At 42.3% G+C, this 22,054-nt stretch overlaps 1 protein-coding gene across 1 annotated transcript in view; it reads right to left on the reverse strand.

The window, feature by feature from the left end:
• lrrk1 (leucine-rich repeat kinase 1) overlaps positions 1-22,054 on the reverse strand; it is a 387,270-nt gene that overhangs the window by 291,432 nt on the left and 73,784 nt on the right. The window contains 3 exon segments of the mRNA XM_034162532.1: positions 13,168-13,297; positions 14,331-14,401; positions 17,128-17,240. Coding sequence (XP_034018423.1) covers positions 13,168-13,297; positions 14,331-14,401; positions 17,128-17,240 — 314 coding nt within the window.

Raw genomic sequence — 22,054 nt, forward strand, 5'->3', positions numbered from 1 at the left:
AATATCTTGGAACCTTTATTGACAGTGGATTAACCTTTGAGCATCAGATTGACCAGGTATGTACGAAAGCTCACAAACGCGTACATTTTTACTGTAAACTCAGGCATTTTAATGTGGGCAGCACTTTTGTGAAGATGTTTTATTGCTGTTTTGTTGGCTCTGTTCTTACCATTTCTTTTATCTCCTGATATGGGTTTTAAAACTTTGAAAATCAAAACAGTCTGCATCGTATTGTACAACCCCAATTCCACTGAAGTTGGGACGTTGTGTAAAATGTAAATAAAAACAGAATATAATGATTTGCAAATCCTCTTCAACCTATATTCAATTGAATACACCACAAAGACAAGATATTTAATGTTCAAACTGATAAACTTTATTGTTTTTGTGCAAATATTTGCTCATTTTGAAATGGATGCCTGCAACACGTTTCAAAAAAGATAGAATTTATTATTATCATTGTACATTCAATCAATTCAATTCAATCAACTTTTTTATATAGCGCCAAATCACAACAAACAGTTGCCCCAAGGCGCTTTATATTGTAAGGCAAGGCCATACAATAATTATGTAAAACCCCAACGGTCAAAACGACCCCCTGTGAGCAAGCACTTGGCTACAGTGGGAAGGAAAAACTCCCTTTTAACAGGAAGAAACCTCCAGCAGAACCAGGCTCAGGGAGGGGCAGTCTTCTGCTGGGACTGGTTGGGGCTGAGGGAGAGAACCAGGAAAAAGACATGCTGTGGAGGGGAGCAGAGATCGATCACTAATGATTAAATGCAGAGTGGTGCATACAGAGCAAAAAGAGAAAGAAACAGTGCATCATGGGAACCCCCCAGCAGTCTACGTCTATAGCAGCATAACTAAGGGATGGTTCAGGGTCACCTGATCCAGCCCTAACTATAAGCTTTAGCAAAAAGGAAAGTTTTAAGCCTAATCTTAAAAGTAGAGAGGGTGTCTGTCTCCCTGATCCGAATTGGGAGCTGGTTCCACAGGAGAGGAGCCTGAAAGCTGAAGGCTCTGCCTCCCATTCTACTCTTACAAACCCTAGGAACTACAAGTAAGCCTGCAGTCTGAGAGCGAAGCGCTCTATTGGGGTGATATGGTACTATGAGGTCCCTAAGATAAGATGGGACCTGATTATTCAAAACCTTATAAGTAAGAAGAAGAATTTTAAATTCTATTCTAGAATTAACAGGAAGCCAATGAAGAGAGGCCAATATGGATGAGATATGCTCTCTCCTTCTAGTCCCCGTTAGTACTCTAGCTGCAGCATTTTGAATTAACTGAAGGCTTTTCAGGGAACGTTTAGGACAACCTGATAATAATGAATTACAATAGTTCAGCCTAGAGGAAATAAATGCCATGAATTAGTTTTTCAGCATCACTCTGAGACAGACCTTTCTAATTTTTAGAGATATTGCGTAAATGCAAAAAAGCAGTCTACATATTTTGTTTAATATGCGCTGTGAATGACATATCCTGATCAAAAATGACTCCAAGATTTCTCACGTATTACTAGAGGTCAGGGTAATGCCATCCAGAGTAAGGATCTGGTTAGACACCAGGTTTCTACAGATTTGTGGGGCCAAGTACAATAACTTCAGTTTTATCTGAGTTTAAAAGCAGGAAATTAGAGGTCATCCATGTCTTTATGTCTGTAAGACAATCCTGCAGTTTAGCTACTTGGTGTGTGTCCTCTGGCTTCATGGATAGATAAAGCTGGGTATCATCTGCGTAACAATGAAAATTTAGACAAATGCCGTCTAATACTACTGCCTAAGGGAGCAATGTATAAAGTGAATAAAATTGGTCCTGCACAGAACCTTGTGGAACGCCATAATTAACCTTAGTCTGTGAAGAAGATTCCCCATTTACATGAACAAATTGTAATCTATTAGATAAATATGATTCAAACCACCGCAGCGCAGTGCCTTTAATACCTATGGCATGCTCTAATCTCTGTAATAAAATTTTATGTCAACAATATCAAAAGCAGCACTGAGGTCCTAACGAACAAGCACAGAGATGAGTCCACTGTTGAGGCCATAAGAAGATCATTTGTAACCTTCACTAATGCTGTTTCTGTACTATGATGAATCTAAAACCTGACCGAAACTCTTCAATAGACCATTCCTCTGTAGATGAATCAGTTAGCTGTTTTACAACTACCCTTTCAAGAATTTTGAGAGAAAGGAAGGTTGGAGATTGCCTCTAATTAGCTAAGATAGCTGGGTCAAATGATGGCTTTTTAAGTAATGGTTAATTACTGCCACCTTAAAAGCCTGTGGTACATAGCCAACTATAAGATAGATTGATCATATTTAGATCGAAGCATTAAATACTGGTAGGCTTCCTTGAGCAGCCTGGTAGGAATGGGGTCTAATAGACATGTTGATGGTTTGGATGAAGTAACAATGAAAATAACTCAGACAGAACAATCGGAGAGAGAAGAGTTCTAACCAAATACCAGCATCACTGAAAGCAGCCAAAGATACCGATATGTCTTTGGGATGGTTATGAGTATTTTTTTTCTCTAATAGTTAAAATTTTATTAGCAAAGAAAGTCATGAAGTCATTACTAGTTAAAGTTAAAGGAATACTCGGCTCAATAGAGCTCTGACTCTTTGTCAGCCTGGCTACAGTGCTAAAAAGAAACCTGGGGTTGTTCTTATTTTCTTCAATTAGTGATGAGTAGTAAGATGTCCTAGCTTTACGGAGGGCTTTTTTTTATAGAGCAACAGACTCTTTTTCCAGGCTAAGTGAAGATCTTCTAAATTAGTGAGACGCCATTTCCTCTCCAACTTACGGGTTATCTGCTTTAAGCTGCGAGTTTGTGAGTTATACCACCGAGTCAGGCACTTCTGATTTAAAGCTCTCTTTCTCAGAGGAGCTACAGCATCCAAAGTTGTCTTCAATGAGGATGTAAAACTACTGACGAGATACTCTATCTCACTTACAGAGTTTAGGTAGCTACTCTGCACTGTGTTGGTATATGGCATTAGAGAACATAAAGAAAGAATCATATCCTTAAACCTAGTTACAGCGCTTTCTGAAAGACTTCTAGTGTAATGAAACTTATTCCCCACTGCTGGGTAGTCCATCAGAGTAAATGTAAATGTTATTAAGAAATGATCAGACAGAAGGGAGTTTTCAGGGAATACTGTTAAGTCTTCAATTTCCATACCATAAGTCAGAACAAGATCCAAGATATGATTAAAGTGGTGGGTGGACTCATTTACATTTTGAGCAAAGCCAACTGAGTCTAATAATAGATTAAATGCAGTGTTGAGGCTGTCATTCTCAGCATCTGTGTGGATGTTAAAATCGCCCACTATAATTATCTTATCTGAGCTAAGCACTAAGTCAGACAAAAGGTCTGAAAATTCACAGAGAAACTCACAGTAACGACCAGGAGGACAATAGATAACAACAAATAAAAATGGTTTTTGGGACTTCAAATTTGGATGGACAAGACTAGAGTCAGCTTTCAACTGAATAAAGCTCTGTTGGGTTTTTGATTAATTAATAAGCTGGAATGGAAGATTGCTGCTAATCCTCCGCCTCGGCCCGTGCTACGAGCATTCTGGCAGTTAGGTGTGACTCGGGGGTGTTGACTCATTTAAACTAAATATTCATCCTGCTGTAACCAGGTTTCTGTAAGGCAGAATAAATCAATCTGTTGATCAATATTATATCATTTACTAACAGGGACTTAGAAGAGAGAGGACCTAATGTTTAATAGACCACATTTAAATGTTTAGTCTGTGGTGCAGTTGAAGGTGCCTATATTATTTTTTCTTTTTTAATTTTTATGCTTAAATAGATTTTTGCTGGTTATTGGTGGTCTGGGAGCAGGCACCGTCTCTACGGGGATGGGGTAATGAGGGGATGGCAGGGGGAGAGAAGCTGCAGAGAGGTGTGTAAGACTACAACTCTGCTTCCTGGTCCCAACCCTGGATAGTCACGGTTTGGAGGGTTTAATAAAATTGGCCAGATTTCTAGAAATGAGAGCTGCTCCATCCAAAGTGGGATGGATGCCGTCTCTCCTAACAAGACCAGGTTTTCCCCAGAAGCTTTGCCAATTATCTATGAAGCCCACCTCATTTTTTTGGACACCACTCAGACAGCCAGCAATTCAAGGAGAACATGCGGCTAAACATGTCACTCCGGTCCGATTGGGGAGGGGCACAGAGAAAACTACAGAGTCCGACATTGTTTTTGCAAAGTCTACACACGATTCAATGTTAATTTAGTGACCTACGATTGGCGTAACGGGTGTCATACTGCCGAAATGAATTACAATCTTACCAAATTTACGCTTAGCCTAGCCAGCAGTTTTCAAATTTTCCTCAATGTCGCCTGCTCTGGCCCCCCGGAAGGACAATTGACTATGGTTGTTAGTGTCGCTAACTTCACATTTTCTCAAACAGAGTCGCCAATAACCAGAGTTTGATCCTCGGCGGGTGTGTCGCCGATGTGGGAAAAACGGTTAGAAATGTGAATGGGTGTTGGTGTACACGGGGCTCTGTTTAGGGCTACGCTTCCTCCTCACAGTCACCCCAGCTCGGCCCTGGCTTTCCCGGCTGCTCGGGACCTGCCAGAGGGAAAACTAACGGCGGTCTAAGCTACCTTGGTCCGCACCCGACTACAGGGGCTGGCTAGCTGTAGGATTTTCCACGGTGCGGAGCCGAGTCTCCAATTCGCCCAGCCTGGCTCCAAAGTACGAATAAGCTACACTTATTACAAGTACCATTACTGCTAAAGGAGGCCGAGGAATAACTAAACATTTCACACCCAGAGCAGAAAAGTGCGGGAGAGACAGGAGAAGCCGCCATGCTAAACCGGCTAAGAGCTAGTAGCTGCGCTAAGCTAGCGGATTCCTAAAAACACACAAAGTGAATAATGTGTAAATAATTTAGAGGTGATTCAGCAGAGGGAGTGCTTTAGTTAAGGCACGTGAAGATTACACTGTGAAGCAAATCGTAATCTAGTTAACTAGATCAATCTAACTGCGCAGATTAAACAGCTAACAGATACAGCAAAACACCGCTGTGCTCCGGAACAGGAAGTGATACAATACCGCAGTGAGAGCAGTATTGTATCACTAGTATAGTTACTAGTAACTATAGTCACTGGTTAAGATATAGTAACTATATCTTAGCTAGTTAAGATGTAGTTAAGGTAGACACTAGTTAAGATATAGTTAACTATACCTTAACCAGTGACATTCCATAAACAGCTGCCCTGCATCATTGGTATGTATGAGGAGATGCAGCTCCTCCGCAGCGGTGCTGATGGGTGTGGTGTGGGGCTTCTGTCGCTGCGTGTGATGTGACGAGTGCTGCCGGTCATGCAGTGGTGCTGGCCGGCCAGGAAGAATTTGTCAGCCTCTCTGCCAGTGCACGGCAGCCCATGATCGTGGTTTTGACCAGTGCTGCACACACTGAGAGGGTTTGCTGCATAAAAAGTCCGGCCGGAGCTGCAGCATTCTATCCATGAGCTCTTAAGGGCTTACTGTCCTCCAGCCTCTGCAGACAGAAGACACTGCAGCCCCTTTCAGCGTCTGACACTTAGTAGTTTAGAGAAGTGTGACTTTGAGCCATCAAAGTGTGGAAAAAGTTCCAGCAACAGCGGACATTCCGTGTGAATAGCTTTGATCCACAGAGGCATATGAAAACAGAAAACCCAGTGTGATTGCAAATGGCTGCATTCTTTTTTGAGCGTTTGAGTCGCTAAATCATGTATGAGGTAGTCTTTCTGTGTGCGCGTCCATGCGCTACAACACATCCAAACACTGAATGCATTCATCCAGAGTGAATCAGCTGGAGAGAAGGTGAAGCGTGTGCCTGCGCGTGTGTGGGTCTGTTCCACAAACAGCACCTGGGTTTTGTATTTGAGAGGTTTGAGAAATACGAGGTCTGTTAGAAAAGTATCCGACGTTTTCATTTTTTTCAAAAACCATATGGATTTGAATCACGTGTGATTGCATAAGCCAAGCTTGAACCTTCGTGCGCATGTGTGAGTTTTTTCACGCCTGTCGGTTGCGTCATTCGCCTGTGAGCAGGCTTTGTGTGAGCACTGGTCCACCCCTCTCGTCATTTTTTTATTGAGAATAAAATGTCTGAATGATTTGAGCTTGCTGCATCAATTTTTTTCCAGAAACTGTGAGAGACCTCCAGGTGGACACCGTTCAGAAAATTAATATGGCTTTCAGGGATGATTTTCTGGGGATTACACAGATTAAGGAGTGATCCAGACGGTTTAAAGACTGCCCACAACTGCTGAGAGTGCACCGCGCTCCGAGCACCGATCGACAGGCTCAAACCCCGCTGAAACAACCAGATCATTTCCAACGTGAAGGCTTTGTTGATCCGGGACGTCGTCTGACTTTCACAAAAAGGCAGAAGGCGTGGATATCAGCACTTTTCGGCACATTCCACTGTTACAGGAGTTTTTTTCATGGAAAGAAAACCAGAGGGACGCGCCAAGGAGCCGTTCATTACGCGGCACAAAACCACCTCCGTGTTGGTCTCACAGGACGGCTTTCAGGTGGATTTCAGACGGCTTTTCAGTCATGTGATTATCCGAGAAATTGCGCATGAGCTGGACATGCCCCAACATGTCCTGTGACGCTTCATCACGGCGTTGCTTTGCGCCATGCGGCTCCACCGCAGTCAGACGACATCCCGGATCAACAAAGCCTTCACGTTGGAAATGATCTGGTTGTTTCAGCGGGGTGTGAGCCTGTCGATCGGTGCTCAGAGCGCGGCGCGCTCTCAGCAGTTGTGGGCAGTCTTTAAACCATCTGGATCACTCCTTAATCTGTGTAATCCCCATAAAATCGTCCCTGAAAGCCATATTAATTTTCCGAACGGTGTCCACCTGGAGGTCTCTCACAGTTTCTGGAAAAAAATTGATGCAGCAAAGCTCCAAATCGTTCAGACATTTATTCGCAATAAAAAAACGACGAGAGGGGTGGATCAGTGGTCACACAAAGCCTGCTCACAGGCGAATGACGCAACCGACAGGCATGAAAAAACTTGCGCATGCGCACGAGGGTTCAAGCTTGGCTGATGCAATCACACGTGATTCAAATCCATATGGTTTTTGAAAAAAAATAAAAAAGGTTGGATACTTTTCTAACAGACTTCGTATTTGGCATGTTTGCAGTATGTATAATTTTGGTGGAGTATTTAGTAGGGGTGCCGGAAAACAATTGATTCACGTCCAAATTGCAATTCTTATTTATTAAGATTCTGAATCTATCCAAAATGTCCAAGAATCAATTTTTAAAAAGCATTTGTTTAAACATTTTCTTACTTACTCGCTGCATGTACCATTTGTCAGGCAACGGCCTCCGTACTACAGTGTCCCCGCTAGGGGAGGGTCCGGCGTGCTTCAAACATTGTGAGCTGCAGCTTAGCATGGCGGACGAAGAGCTAATTCAGCCAGCACCGTCTTTGCTGAAGGCAAATGTTTGGGCGCATTTTGGATTTTATTATTCGCTGCGTAGGAAAGAGCTTGACATGACTTATGTAGTGTGCAAAATCTGCAAAATGAAAGTCAAGTACTTCGGAAACACTTCAAATCCGCAAGCCCACACGCTACGCCATCACCCGGAGCTAAAAGAAGCGGAGCAGCAGTCTCTGCCGACTACTGACCAGTGCACACTCCATCACTTCACTAAACCAGCCAACTCTGAACGAGCAAAGCAGATAAGTAAATTTACATCTTTACATCTTTCACTTGATTAACCTTGTAAAGCTGCATTTTCTTAAACAAACATTTTTAAGTTTTTTTTAACTATTTCTCAGAGCTCTTTCAATCGAAAATCGATTCTGCATCGAATCGTCACCCCAAGAATCGGAATCAAATTGAATCGTGAGTTGTTGTAAGATTCACATCCCTAGTATTTAGTGTCTGTGGTGTGGTGTGTGTGTTTTTGTAAAAATGAAGCATCTTATGAATGTTGAACAAGCGCTTCATTTTTTTTTTTTTTTTTTTTTTTTTTTTTTTTTTTTTTTTTAATTGGAGCAATACTGAGTGCGCAGCATGTCGTCAGAGTCTCAACCAGACAGTAAGGATTCTGTTGATGAAGGAGATGATCCCTCTTTTGTTCTGGATGAGCAACAAGAGCAGGTGGAGTGGGTCAGATCATGCACTTCTGTTTGCAACTTAGCTCCGTCCTAGCACTGAGTCCTGGAACGCAGAGATGCAGACACACACTGCTCCAGCAGTGGCTCCAGGTGCATTTCATTGAAAGTGTCAAGATCAGCATTTCATTATGTTCCTCTTTTGTCCCTTTTGTGCTCTTGATTCTCAGGCTATTCAGTGATGAAGCTCATTCCTCCACCTTTTCTCAGCGATTTGTGATTTATTTATTTTTTTTAACCTTTTTCCCCTTCATTCAGGAATCATATGCCGTGTGACTGGGCCATAAGACAAAAACAATTTGAACTGGGGGATAAGCCTGGTAGACTTTTGGCAAGGCATCTTGGGAGTGCACAGGCCTCCAGGTTAATCCATTGCATCAAATCCAGGACAGGTACCCTATTAACTCACGCTAAGACAATTAACGACCGTTTTAGAGAATTTTATAGCGAACTGTACTCATCAAACTATAGCTCAGCTCAATCAGATTTTGATCTTTTTTTTGATACCTTATCTTTACCTAAATTAAGTCAGACAGCTAAAGACGAACTGGATTCAGGCTTCACACTAGAGGAAATAAGTCATCCATAAATTCACTTCCTTCAGCCAAGGCCCCAGGTCCAGATGAATTTGGTTGCGAGTTCTATAATAAATTTTGTGACATCCTTGCCCCACTTCTGTTGAGAATAATTGCAAACTCCAACAATAATGTTTTTTACCCAAAACATATGAGGCTAACATATGTCTCTTTCTTAAGAAGGGGAGGGAAGGAACTGATCCGCCTAGCTATAGGCCTATTGCACTCCAGAATGTGGACCGGACAATAATGACCAGGATACTGGCAGGCTGACCAAACAAACACTTGGTATCCATCATACATTTCAATCAAACGGGATTTATCCCTGGCAGGCTTTCCTTTTTTAATGTCAGGCATCTCTTTAACATTACGTACACCGAATGTCAGCAAACGTCTAGCGAGGTTATTCTCTTGATGGATGCGCATAAGGCTTTTGATCAGGTTGAGTGACTTTGTAGATTTGGGTTTGGAGAAACATTTATGTCCTGGGTAAAATTAATATACTCCAGACCAAACTGTTCAGTTCTGACTAATTTGGATCGATCAGCTGCATTCTCACTTCAGCAGGGTTGCCCTCTCTCACCTGCACTTTTTGCTATTACGCTAGAACCCTTAAGGTGCGTTTACACATAAGCAAGATACGTTACGAATGTCACTTTTCTGTCATTCGTGACACATTCCTGACATTCTTAATGTGACTTAACGCATCTGAACAGGTTTCTTAATAGTGCGTGTTGGTGCGTGATATTCTTGATATTCGTGGAGCATGTTTTTGCCTGTCAAAAAATGTTCCACGAATGTCACACACCACCCTCATTTCGTCTCACGTCGTGGAGGTCGCAACTGAGCGTATTGATCCGTCTTGATGAGTAGTGATCCTTAATAGAACATGACAACGTTCGTAGTGGTTCCTGTGATGGTTCTTGGAGCCCAAACTGTCACGCGTTATTACGAAGTGACACGGAAACTGTCAAGTTTTGACACGACTTGTAACGCGGCGTCACATTTCACTGCACGCCACGACGAATCAATTTTCTGTTACGTGCGCACAATTAAACTCGGCTCCAAATGTCGGTCCACAGTTCCTGCTGAAGCTCCTCAGGACGCTCCTGCAGGTGTTCCACCTGCTGTTGTAACCGATGAGCGGAAGAACGAGTCTGAGCAACCAGAAGAGCGAGAGGAGACTCACGTGCTGTCCGACATCTCTGCACCTCCTCCAGTCCGGCGGAGGAAGAAGCGTGTGCACAATTAAACCCTGCTGCACCATATTTAGTTTGATTGCTGACACCAAATCGGCTAAAAGTCTCATTTCAGTGCTCTTCAGCGTGCTCCTGCAGGTGTTCCACCTGCTGCATGTGCCTGATGTTTGGGAAAATACGCCAGACGAGAGCCGCATGAAGCCACACATCTGGCGCGGTCCTCCTCCTCCTCCTCTCTGCGCCACTCCATGGCACAGAGCCAAACTACGCATGCAGTCACAAAGTTCTTCTGAAAAACTGGAGCGATCTGAATTCGGTTGGATGAATATGGGTGTGTGTGTGTGGAGACAATTCACCTCGTTCACAACGTGACAGAACTTAATGATGCACTGTTACGCGCAATAGCGCGTAACAACGCAGAACACTATTCTTGACAGTGCGTAATGGTTCCTGATAATTCTCCGGCAACATGTGCCATTAATCGTAACATGTGGTAACAGGTTGCAGCAGTTCCTGAGGACACCTGACGCCTCTGCCCCGAATAATCACATTCATGATCAGCAGCCAAGAATGTGTACTTCGTGGCATTCGTGACTTGTCGTCGTTATGTGTAAACGCAGCATTAGCTGTTAAAATAAGAGAACACACACATTGCTGGCCTGGAAGTAGGAGGTGTAAAGACACGTATTACTTTATATGCTTATGATGTAATACTGTATCTTAAAATTTCAGAGAAATCTGTACCAATTTTGTTAAACCATATTACGTCTTTTGGCAATTTGTCTGGATATACCATCAATTGGGCAAAGACTGAATGTATTCCTCTCTCCAACAGTTATGCGCCAGGTTCCCTGGAGAACACACCTTTCAAATTGGTTAAACACTGTTTTACATATCTTGGTTTAACTATTCCCAGGGATTCTAGGTTGCTATTCAACTTAAACTTTGCAGAGTTTTTGTCAAAACTTAAGCAACATATAGAAAGTTGTAAAATTCTACCTTTGTCTATGACTGGCCAGATAAATTCAATTAAGATGTGTTCTCTCCCCAGGTTTCTTTACCTTTGTCATTTATCTTACATCGGCCTTCTTTAAAGAGTTGAATGCCATAATTTTATCTTATGTTTGGAACTACAAAACTCACAGGATTTCTACAATTCATCTGCAGAGGCCCAAGGTCGAGGGTGGGCTTGGTTTGCCACTCTTCAGGCACTACTACTGGGCTATTAACATTAGGGCCCTCATACATCGGCAAGGGAGAACCGCCGAAAACCTGACCGCTGGTGCCCCCCTGTGGCTACAAATGGAGGCAATTTTGATTGTTAACTCTTCCCTACCTGCATTACTGTTTTCTAAACTAGAAAAGCCAGGAGATTTAAGGAGGCTAAGCTTTGTATTGAAACACTGTCAGGATTCTTAATCAGCTCAGGAAGGTCCTACGTTTGCCTGAGACATCTGTCCTAACACAAATTTGCTATAATCACTTATTTCTACCTCCATGGTCTGACAAGGTTTTGTTCCTTGGAGAGAGAAAGGACTGATTTCTGTTAAACACCTTTACGTAGATGGACAGGTTGTATCTTTTGAATCACTGAGGGAGAGGTTCAGTCTGCCACATTCTCATTTTTCTCATTGTGCTCCATTTACCATGCCATTTTGCTTCCATTTACCATGTAATTTTAGATCCATATGTTTTATACCATTGGATGCTGCTACTAGTGGCGATAGCGCTAAGCAGCTTACTGATGCTGCTCATTCTTCTAACACACACACAAAAAAAAAAATCCAGTATGCCATAAGCCATCTGGAGGCATTTGCAATATTCACTGGGACATACCTAGCTAAAGTAGAAACGCTGTCAGATGAAGAGCTTGATAAATTTCTGTCGTGAATTTTCCTTGGACTGAGAAAAGCAGACAGCAGTCTGCACACAAAGAAGTCAGTGCACGGCATTAGCTATGAACTACATCGTCAGGATTGTTTTTGAACTCTATGACTGTTTTTGTAAGTTGACTGAGAACAATTTTGGATTGGATTGGACTGCTATATAAAATTCATGTTGGTCTGTTTGGGATCGCTTGATGTCAAAGGACCAGTGATGCACACCAAAATGTAATAGTGCAGCAGATTAGAGAATATTTACAGGGGAATCTTTCAAATGGTGATACACGCACCAAATTCAACACAAACAGTCCTGAGACATTACTCTTTTGAAAAAGCAGACTATCCACTCGATTTTTCAATAGGCAGCCAGGTAGGGGTCAATGAAGAATTACACAGGGATCAAAATTAAAAGATGCTCCAATCATATTGAAAACTATACCACATTATTCATCCAACCATAAAGATTCCAAAAAGGTATAGTTTGGACTATCTTTGACTGAATGTTATGAAGTTATGGAGCAAAAACAGCAAAACGGTGACAAAGCTCAATTTCAGTTTGTACGGGAGGCCAAAGTTAAGTTGCTCCAATTTTGGTAAACAGTGATGCAAATTATTGGTTGCGCTAATAAGATTAATAAATTAAATAGATTTGACCGTGTTGAATGTTTACTGTCCAAAGTAAAGGTCAAACAATGTCAACGTCCATTGGATTCTATGGCATATGACATATGTTACCCTGTAACATGATAACTAAGTACGACACATGATGCAAACTATTCCTTTTTAAAACCCTATTCACTCAACCAATAATTTGCACCACTTTGTACCAAAATTGGAGGCAACTTAACTTGGCCCCCTGTACAAACTGAGATTGACCGTTGGTACCATTTATGCTGTTTTTACCCCATAACTTCATAACATTCAATCAAAGATAGTCCAAACTATACCTTTTTGGTATCTGTATGCTCAGATGAATAATGCGGTATACTTTTCAATATGACTGGAGCATTTGTAAATCTTGACCCCTGTGTAATTCTTCATTGACCCCTACTTGGCTAGTCTGCTTTCTCAAAAGAGTAATGTTTAAAGAATATGTGTACCAAATTTGGTGTTTGTATCACCATTTGAAAGACTGTTTCAGTTATCTGCTGCACTATAAGTTCCTTTTCTTTGTTTATACATTAATAAAATATCAAAGGACAAGGATCTAGTTTAGGTGTTATATAAAACAAATAATGAATGTTTTTTCATTCGTTCAATGGCAAGAATACTTCATTTAGTGATAGATGGAATGTTCCATTCAAGGAGGGATTGAACCTGGAACTTTGTTGCTGTGGTGGTGAGCAGGACTCACTGTGAGAGGTAGAGCTCTGTGAGGCTGTGCAGACCACACACTGTCTGAGGAACAAACTCCAGCCTGTTGTCACTCAAGTACAACACTTCCAGGGAGTCCCGGAGGATCATGGGAAACTCAATCGGACACACTGCGATGAGGCAAGCACACACACACGAACAGTAAGGACATTAAAGATTCAGCAGTACACAAACTGGATGTCCTTCAAAACAGGACATCACATGATCCCGATACAAAAACAACAGGATCAGGTCATTAACCAAAAGGCCTCATTTTGATCATGGAGTGCGAATGGTGTGTCACCGACAGAGACAAACGGAGTGGGCGTGATCTGTGCCTCTGTCATACACAAAGTGTTATCAGTAACTGGAGATAAAGAAAAAGATCAACTTTATTTATCCCAAAGGAAATTATTTTGCCAGAGAACAGAAAAAAGAAACAATTGTTAGTTAAATTGACACAATTACAGAAAGTGTTTGTAGTTAAATAGAAAAAAGTCAACTACAATACAAGTACAAAAGGTAAGTGTAGAATAGTGCCTAAAATAATACAATAAATTCAACAAGTAACACAAAATTTAAGCTAAATGACTGGAAGATATATTGCATAAAATGTTTGATAATATTGCACATAAGTTGAATAACTCTGTTCACTATGTATCCCTCCTCTAGAAGGGGGAGGACTAATACAGTCTGATTGCCATAGGTAAAAAAGACCGCCTGCGGTGTTCTGTGGTGCACCTTGGTAGTCTCAGTCTACGACTGAAGGTGCTCTGACAGGACGTCAGTGTGGCATGCAGGGGGCGGGAGGTGGGGTCCAGGATGCTGAGCAGCTTCCTCAGCATCCTCCTCTCTGACACCTCCACCACAGACTCCAGCTCAACCCCCAGGACAGAGCCAGCTCTCCTGATGAGTTTGTTCTTGTCAGCTGCCTTCAGCCTGCTGCCTCAGCACACCACAGCATAAAAGATGATGCTGCAGACCACCAAGTGATAAAACTGCAACATTTTTCTGCAGATATTGAAAGATCTGAGCCTCTTGAGGAAGTACAGCTGGCTCTGACCCTTTTTATACACACCATTTGTGTTTACAGTCCAGTCCAGTTTATTTTCTATGTGGACACCCAGCTGCTTATAGTAATAAATATAAATAAAGCATTCAGACCTGGATTTGGATCCCTCCTGTTCCAGGTAGTCAGGAAAGACAGCTTCCTGGATTTGGGTCCCTCCTCCACCCTAAAAGAAACCATATGAGACTTAAGACAAGTCAATGAGTTTTACTCTCAGAACACAGATACATTTAAACAGTCTGCAACAATGCATACATGTACAGTGGAGTAAGAAAGTACTTGATACACCTGCGATTTTGCAAGTTCACCCACATACAAGTTATGGAGGAGGCTGACATTTTCAGCGTATGTGCAGTTCTACTGTGAGAGACAGAATAAAAAAAAAAAAAAAATACAGGAAATCACACTGTATGAGTGAGACACGTGCACACACACATAAAACAAACCCCAACCTCTCCACAATGGCCAAGACCAAAGAGCTGTGTAAGAGCACCAGGGATAAAATTATAAACCTTCACAAGGTTTGAATGGGCTACAGGAGAATAGCCAAACACCTTTGTGAGAAGTCTACTACTGTTGGTGCAATTGTCAGAAAATGGAAGGAGTGCAAGACAACAGTCAATCTCTTTCGGTCTGGGGCCCCCTGCAAGATGTACCACGTGGGGTATCAACGATCTTGAGGATAGTGAGGAATCAGCCCAGAATTACATGCCAGGACCTGGGACCACAGTCACAAGGAGGACCATTATAGTAACACACTACACCGTCATGGATTAAAATCCTGCACCGCACACAAGGTACCCCTGCTCAAGCCTGCACATGTCCAGGCCCATCTGAAGTTTGCCAATGACCATCTGGATGACCCAGAAAAGTCATGGGAGAATGTCATGCGATCAGATGGGACCAAGATAGAACTTTTTGGTCGAAATGCCACTCGCCGTGTTTGGAGGAAGAAGAAGGATGAGTACAACCCAATAACACCATCCCTACTGTGAAGCATGGAGGTGGAAACATTATGCTTTGGGGATGCTTTTCTGCACAGGGGACGGGACTACTGCACCGCATTGAGGGGAGGATGAACGGGGCCAAGTATCGGGAGATCTTGGCCAAAAACCTCCTTCCCTCAGTCAGAGCACTGAAGATGGGTCATGGCTGGGTGTTCCAACATGACAATGACCCGAAGCACACAGCAAAGATAACCCAGGATTGGCTCTGTAAGAAGCACAGCAAGGTCCTGAAGTGGCCTAGCCAGTCTCCAGACCTGAATCCAATAGAAAATCTCTGGAGAGCTGAAACTCCGTGTTGCCCAGAGACAGGCCAGAAACCTGAAAGATCTGGAGAAGATCTGTATGGAGGAGTGGGCCAAAATCCCTGCTGCAGTGTGTGCACCCTTGGCAAGACCTACAGGAAACGTTTAGTCTCTGTAATTTTAAACAAAGGTTTTTGTAACAAGTATTAAGTTCTGTATTTCTAATGTATCAAATACCTTTTTCATGCAATGAAATGCAAATAAATTATTTAAAACTCATACAGTGTGATTTCCTGGATTTTTTTTTTTAGATTGTCTCTCACAGTAGAACTGCACATACACTGAAAATGTCAGCCTCCTCAACCTGTACGTAGGTGAACTTGCAAAATCGTAGGTATATCAAGTACTTTCTTAACCCACTGTAACCATGGCAACAGTAAGGCCCCTGGGGTTGACAATCTGGCTCAATCCAGGTTCAGTCCAAATTGCTTTCTAGCTGGACAGTCTTCAGACCAGTTCTTCAAATCTGGTTCTTTCTACATACATGCCCCAACTCAATCCAGCTCGAGCTGGTGTGTGTGTGTGTGTGTGTGTGTGTGTGTGTGCGAGCGCGCGCATCTGGACATGAGAGTGCGGATGTATGTGTGTGTGCGTGTGTGTGTGTGTGTGTATCTGGACATGAGAGTGCGGATGTATGTATGTACAGTGGGAAAATAAGTATTTGACCCCCTATCAGTTTTGCAGGTTTTCCCATCTACAAAGAATGGAGAGATCTGTAATTTTTATCATAGGTACACTTCAACTGTGAGAGACAGAATCAAAAAAAAAAAATCCAGTAAATCACACTGTAAGATTTTCAAATAATTAATTAGCATTTTATTGCATAAAATATGTATCTGAACACCTACCAACCAGCAAGAATTCTGGCTCACACAGACCTGTTAATTTTTCTTTAAGAAGCCCTCTTATTCTGCACTCCTTGCCTGTATTAATTGCACCTGTTTGAACTTGTTACCTGATTACCAGATTTTGGCGAACAACCTCCTTCCCTCAGTAAGAGCATTGAAGATGGGTCATGGCTGGGTCTTCCAGCATGACAGTGACCCCAAACACACAGCCAGGGCAACTAAGGAGGGGCCCTGTAAGAAGCATTTCAAGGTCCTGGAGTGGCCTGGCCAGTCTCCAGACCTGAACTCAATAGAAAATCTTTGGAGGGAGCTGAAACTCCAAACCTGAAAGATCTGGAGAAGATCTGTATGGAGGAGTGGACCAAAATCCCTGTTGCAGTGTGTGCAAACTTGGTCAAGAACTACAGGAAACATCTGACCTCTGTAATGGCAGACAAATGTTTCTGTACCAATTGTTAAGCTCTGTTTTTCTAGGGGGTCAAATACTTATTTTATGCAATAAAATGCAAATTAAATATTTACAAATCATACAATGTGATTTTCTGGATTTTTTTTAGATTCTGTCTCTCACAGTTGAAGTGTACCTATGATAAAAATTACAGACCTCTCCATTCTTTGTAGGTGGGAAAACCTGCAAAACTGACAGGGGGTCAAATACTTATTTTCCCCACTGTATGTATGCATATATGTGTGTGTGCGCATCTGGACACGAGTGTGTGTGTGTGTGAGACCTACTTGCCCAACTGGTTCCTGGAAAGATCCAGAGTCCTAAGCTGCGAACATTTCCAGTTTGTGTGTGGAGGAAGTGTGGTGATGGAATTCCCGCACAGCCTCAAGGAGATCACGGCCTGGTGGTAGGAGCACACACACAAAATACACACACATTTCCTTTCAGGGAATACACACTTCTGATGTGATGACATCATTGTTTCAGAAGTACACAGAGTCTGAATGCCGTGTCCAAAGCCCAGCGATGCTCACAGTTACCTCTGACATCATAGTTCATCCTCAGGCCATTTATTATCTGAACGCACTTGTTCTAGATAATGCTCACAAGGGGTAGAGCCTATCTGAGCAGTCACTGGGTGGGAGGTGGGATTCACCCTGGACAGGACGCCAGCTTATCACAGGGTCACAGACTTCTGGAGGAGGACACTATTTGACAGATCTTTAAAGGATATGTTGCACGTTTTTTTTAAACATCCCAACATCAAAGTACTCATGATTGTAAGTCTCTGTGCACACATGCACTAATAATTAGTCATCTCTTTTTTATTTCTCTCCCTGAGCAAGTTAACGTGCATTTTCGGAAAACGTCTCACTTGGCAATTCTCTGCATTTCTTTGTGTGTGACATACTTTTAGCAAAACAGAAACAACCCAATGACTGACAGAAACGAATGCGGTTATGTCCAGTAACGAAGCTTCAGAGCTTTTATTTGAAAGTGATGGCTTGGATTTACAGAGGAGATGACACACTTCACCCCGAAGCGCTTAACATTTTCAGAGTCTGTCAGATTTTGGAACCTAAAGTGTCGTGATGCTGCTGTTTGTCACAGGATGGTGGTTTACTGCTGCTGTGATCATGGATGTGCCTGAAAACGCAGATGTCTCATATTGGAAAAACTCAGAAGTCACTATTTTCAGGAGATAATGGACTCTCTATCTAACATGCCACAATTGTGACAGAAGTTGAGCTGAAGGCAGGGCTGGGACTGGACATTATGTTGGCAATGAAGTTCAAAACTTTGGTAACATTTTAACCAAATGAACGTGCAAAGCAAAATCTGCAAGGCAGAACTTGCCTTACACGGCAGTACAATGGTGATGCAGGAGCATCCAAGAAGGAGGCACATTGTGGCTGATGCTGACAGAGAGCAACAGTCATCTCCATAAGCTAATTAACATTAACATCTATAGTGAGCTACTTACTTAAACTGATAGCTACAAACATTAACATTAATGATGCCGATCTCATTAGCTTTAACACACACGTTATGTGTTTGCTGTAACCACTGGTGGGCACAGCTTACCAAAATAATAGCTTCGATAACAGATAATCAGCTAACTGAAAAGTTATCTTTTATAAAGCTAAACCAATAAACCACCCAAAAATTTATTGGACGCTACAGATAACCGATAACTTCCAGTATTGTCTCCGGTACACTTGCAACTACTAACAAGCTGATTTTGAGTTTTAACACCACAATCACTTCTGGTAGCATCAAAAGCGACTACAGACCCAAATAATAAATCAGCACTTCTGTCTTTCTGTCTGCCCACTGCTGGAAGCTCCTGTTTATTACATAGCTTCCAGCAGTGAAGCAGCTGACAGGAGCAGCGAAGCTCAACTCTCTACTCAATAACAGCGTCACCGTGAGGTGGAGGTCTTGAAAAGTAAAGCAGTGCTGACTTATGGCTTGGTTTATAAATAAAATTAATACTGATAGAATAACTCCATTAATGTCAATTCTGTCATTTGTACAAAGTTAAAATATATCATATATCTTTTAATGTTGAATAATGGACTAATTCTAAAGTTTTGTAACAAACACAGACAGACACCAAAGGATTATGTGTAAAATGTGCCTCCGCTAACACTGATTGGTTGACTCATTCATTCTACGTAAACCAACACGTTAATGGCATTTAAAAAAAAAAGCCACTACTGGACGCTCAGTACTTAAGCTGGGCTTACACTGTGGAAGTGTTGGCCCTTTTTCAGCTGATTGTTCACTCATTCGAGAGTTTTTTGGATCGCGCCGAGTTTCAGCTTAATCATGCGTCCTGCATCGTGTAGTATACATGATATATATGGAGTAACGAGCTGCGTTTAACCTCTCATGACCACCTCCCGATCGGCAATCATATGGTTGGATGAAAATCAAACATGTTTGATATTCTGGTTGGCTGTCGTGAGGGTATCCCGCTGCTGAAGTGCTACAAGTGTCCAACCTCTCGCACTGTGCATGTGCAAACACCGATGCGGAATTGAAGAGAGAGCATAAACCGTGATCATCTCTTAGGGAGAGCAGCTTCTGTTTCTTTTCCCCCCCTTTCTTCAACTCATGTAAAGTCTTGTAAAATTTTTTTGTTGTTAAAACTTTGATGTCTCCCATCAACAGTTTTTGTAAAAATAAGAAATGCAAATAAAGTTTGAAGAAAAAAAAACAAAAACGCTTCTGTTTATGTTTTGCTTCTGGAAACACGAGTCCAACGTGTGGTTTTTGAACGTACAATGTGAGCAGTCAGATCGCATCAGAGCATCAGGTCGTATAGTGTGAGAACATAATTTGTGCGCTCTGAACTTTTACACCGTGCGGTTTTGTCGTACAGTTTGAGCTGGAGCTGAGTGCAATGACTGAAAATATTAATACAATAGCATGCTTTTGGAGGGCGGTATGCATTTTCAGAGGCCCGACGTCCATGCCCAGTCACCCAAAATGACAGATATTCACCCAAGTTAGACAAGGGCAAATATCTGTCATTGTGGGTGACGGCATGGATGGAGGGACTCAGAAAATGCATACAGCACAACAACAGCATATTATTTGCATTATTATCACTTACTGAGATACACAACACGTGGAATCACATTAACAAAATTTAATGGCATTTCAAAATGCATGACACCCAGCAAACACATATATAAAAACTTGGCTCACTTTAACTTTTGTCGTGCTGGCTGGTACCGCGCTGCTCTCCAAATTCGCCAGTGCGTTCTCATCAAGCTGGCTGCTTTGGCTGCTGTTCATTGTCGTCCTATCCATGATAAAATCATCCGGAATATCCATATTGGGACTAACACACACACTTCTCGAATTTTCATCTTTTCCTCTGCGGACAGTTCTTGGGCTGTGCGCTATGACGTCATCAGTTTATGCACAGCGGGCGGGTATTGGGATACCTGCCCGCTACTGCGGGCTGATATAGCCAGGTAGTGTAAATGTAAATCTATGCTACCGGCCCGGCAACGCCTCAGTAAGTCATAATAATGTACAGTGTCTGCCCAGCTTTAGGGCAAATACTGCCATGAACACTACTGGCCAGTAGATGGCAGAGAGACTGTGAAAACTTGCCAAAACAAAATTACAGATAATCCGTGTCTGGTACATTTAAGATATAATTATAATAATAATTTATAAATTTATATAGCGCCAAATCACGAGTAATTGCCTCAAGGCGCTTCACAAACATTTAAAAGCAGAATAAAATGAAATAAGATTAAAACACAATAAAAAAAATTAACCATAAAAGGTAAAAGAAGTAAAATAAATAAAACGAATAAAAAAAAGAACACAATCATATAAACTACTAATGATAAAACAGGGAGAACAGATGTGTCTTCAACCTGGCTTTAAAAGTCTCACAGAGTCCGACTGTCGTATTAGCGCAGGCAGATCATTCCACAGAGCTGGAGCGCGGGTGATAAAAGCTCTGTAACCCGCTGACCTTTTCTTCACCCTCGGGACACACAATAGTCCGCACCCTGTGAACGCAGAGAGCCCTTGCCGGCACATAGGACTCAACCAGGCGGCCAGATAGGGGAGCGCCAGTCCGTGAACAATTTTATAGGCCAATAGTAACACCTAAAATCCGATCTCAAGGAGACCGGAAGCCAGTGAAGGGATCCAGAACAGGCGTTAATATGATCAACCTTTGCTTCATGTCAGAAGTCTGGCCAGCAGCATTTTGAACCAGTTGAAGACCCCTGATGCTGGACTGTGGTAAACCAGAAAACAAAGCATTACAATAGTCCAATCTAGAAGAGACAAAGGCATGAATCAGAGTCTCAGCATTAGCCATAGACAGGATGGGACGAATCTTTGCTATATTTCTTAGATGAAAGAAAGCAGTCCTTGTAGTGTCCCTAATGTGGAGGTCAAAGGACAACGTAGGATCAAAAATTACCCCAAGGTTCCTCATTTTGTCAGTATGATGTATAACACATGAACCTAGGCCAAGCGCTAGCTGATCAAATTGATGCCGATGTCTTGCTGGACCAAGAACCATCATTTCAGTCTTATCAGAGTTCAAAAGCAGAAAGTTGCTAGACATCCAACTTCTCACTGATGCGAGACAGTCCTGTAAAGATTTTACGTAGACAGGATTTCCAGCAGCATATACAACTGAGTGTCATCAACATAGCAATGAAAAGCAACCCCCAAACGCCGCAAAATGTTCCCAAGGGGTGCCATATACAGGGAAAAAAGCAGGGGACCCAGAATGGATCCCTGCGGAATCCCCGAACTTCATGCCCCTAAAGTCAGAGGTAGTGTCATTGCACAAAACACAGTGGGAACGACCAGACAGATAAGACGTCAGCCACGCAAGAGCAGTTCCAGTAATCCCGAAACAGTTTTCTAGCCTATCAAATAGAATATGATGATCAACTGTGTCAAACGCAGCACTGAGATCCAGCAACACCAATACTGTACTAGTATCCGAGACCATTGCTTGCAGAAGATCATTAACTACTTTAATAAGTGCTGTTTCTGTGGAGTGATGTCTTCTAAAAGCAGACTGCAGTGGCTCAAAAAGGTCATTCTCAGTAAGATAGGCCACAAGCTGCCCTGAAACCACCTTTTACCAGAATTTAGAGCAGAATGATAGATTTGATATCGGCCTATATTTTCAATACACCAGGATCAAGATTAGATTTC

This window comes from Thalassophryne amazonica, chromosome 2, assembly GCF_902500255.1.
Source record: "Thalassophryne amazonica chromosome 2, fThaAma1.1, whole genome shotgun sequence".
NCBI lineage: Eukaryota > Metazoa > Chordata > Actinopteri > Batrachoidiformes > Batrachoididae > Thalassophryne > Thalassophryne amazonica.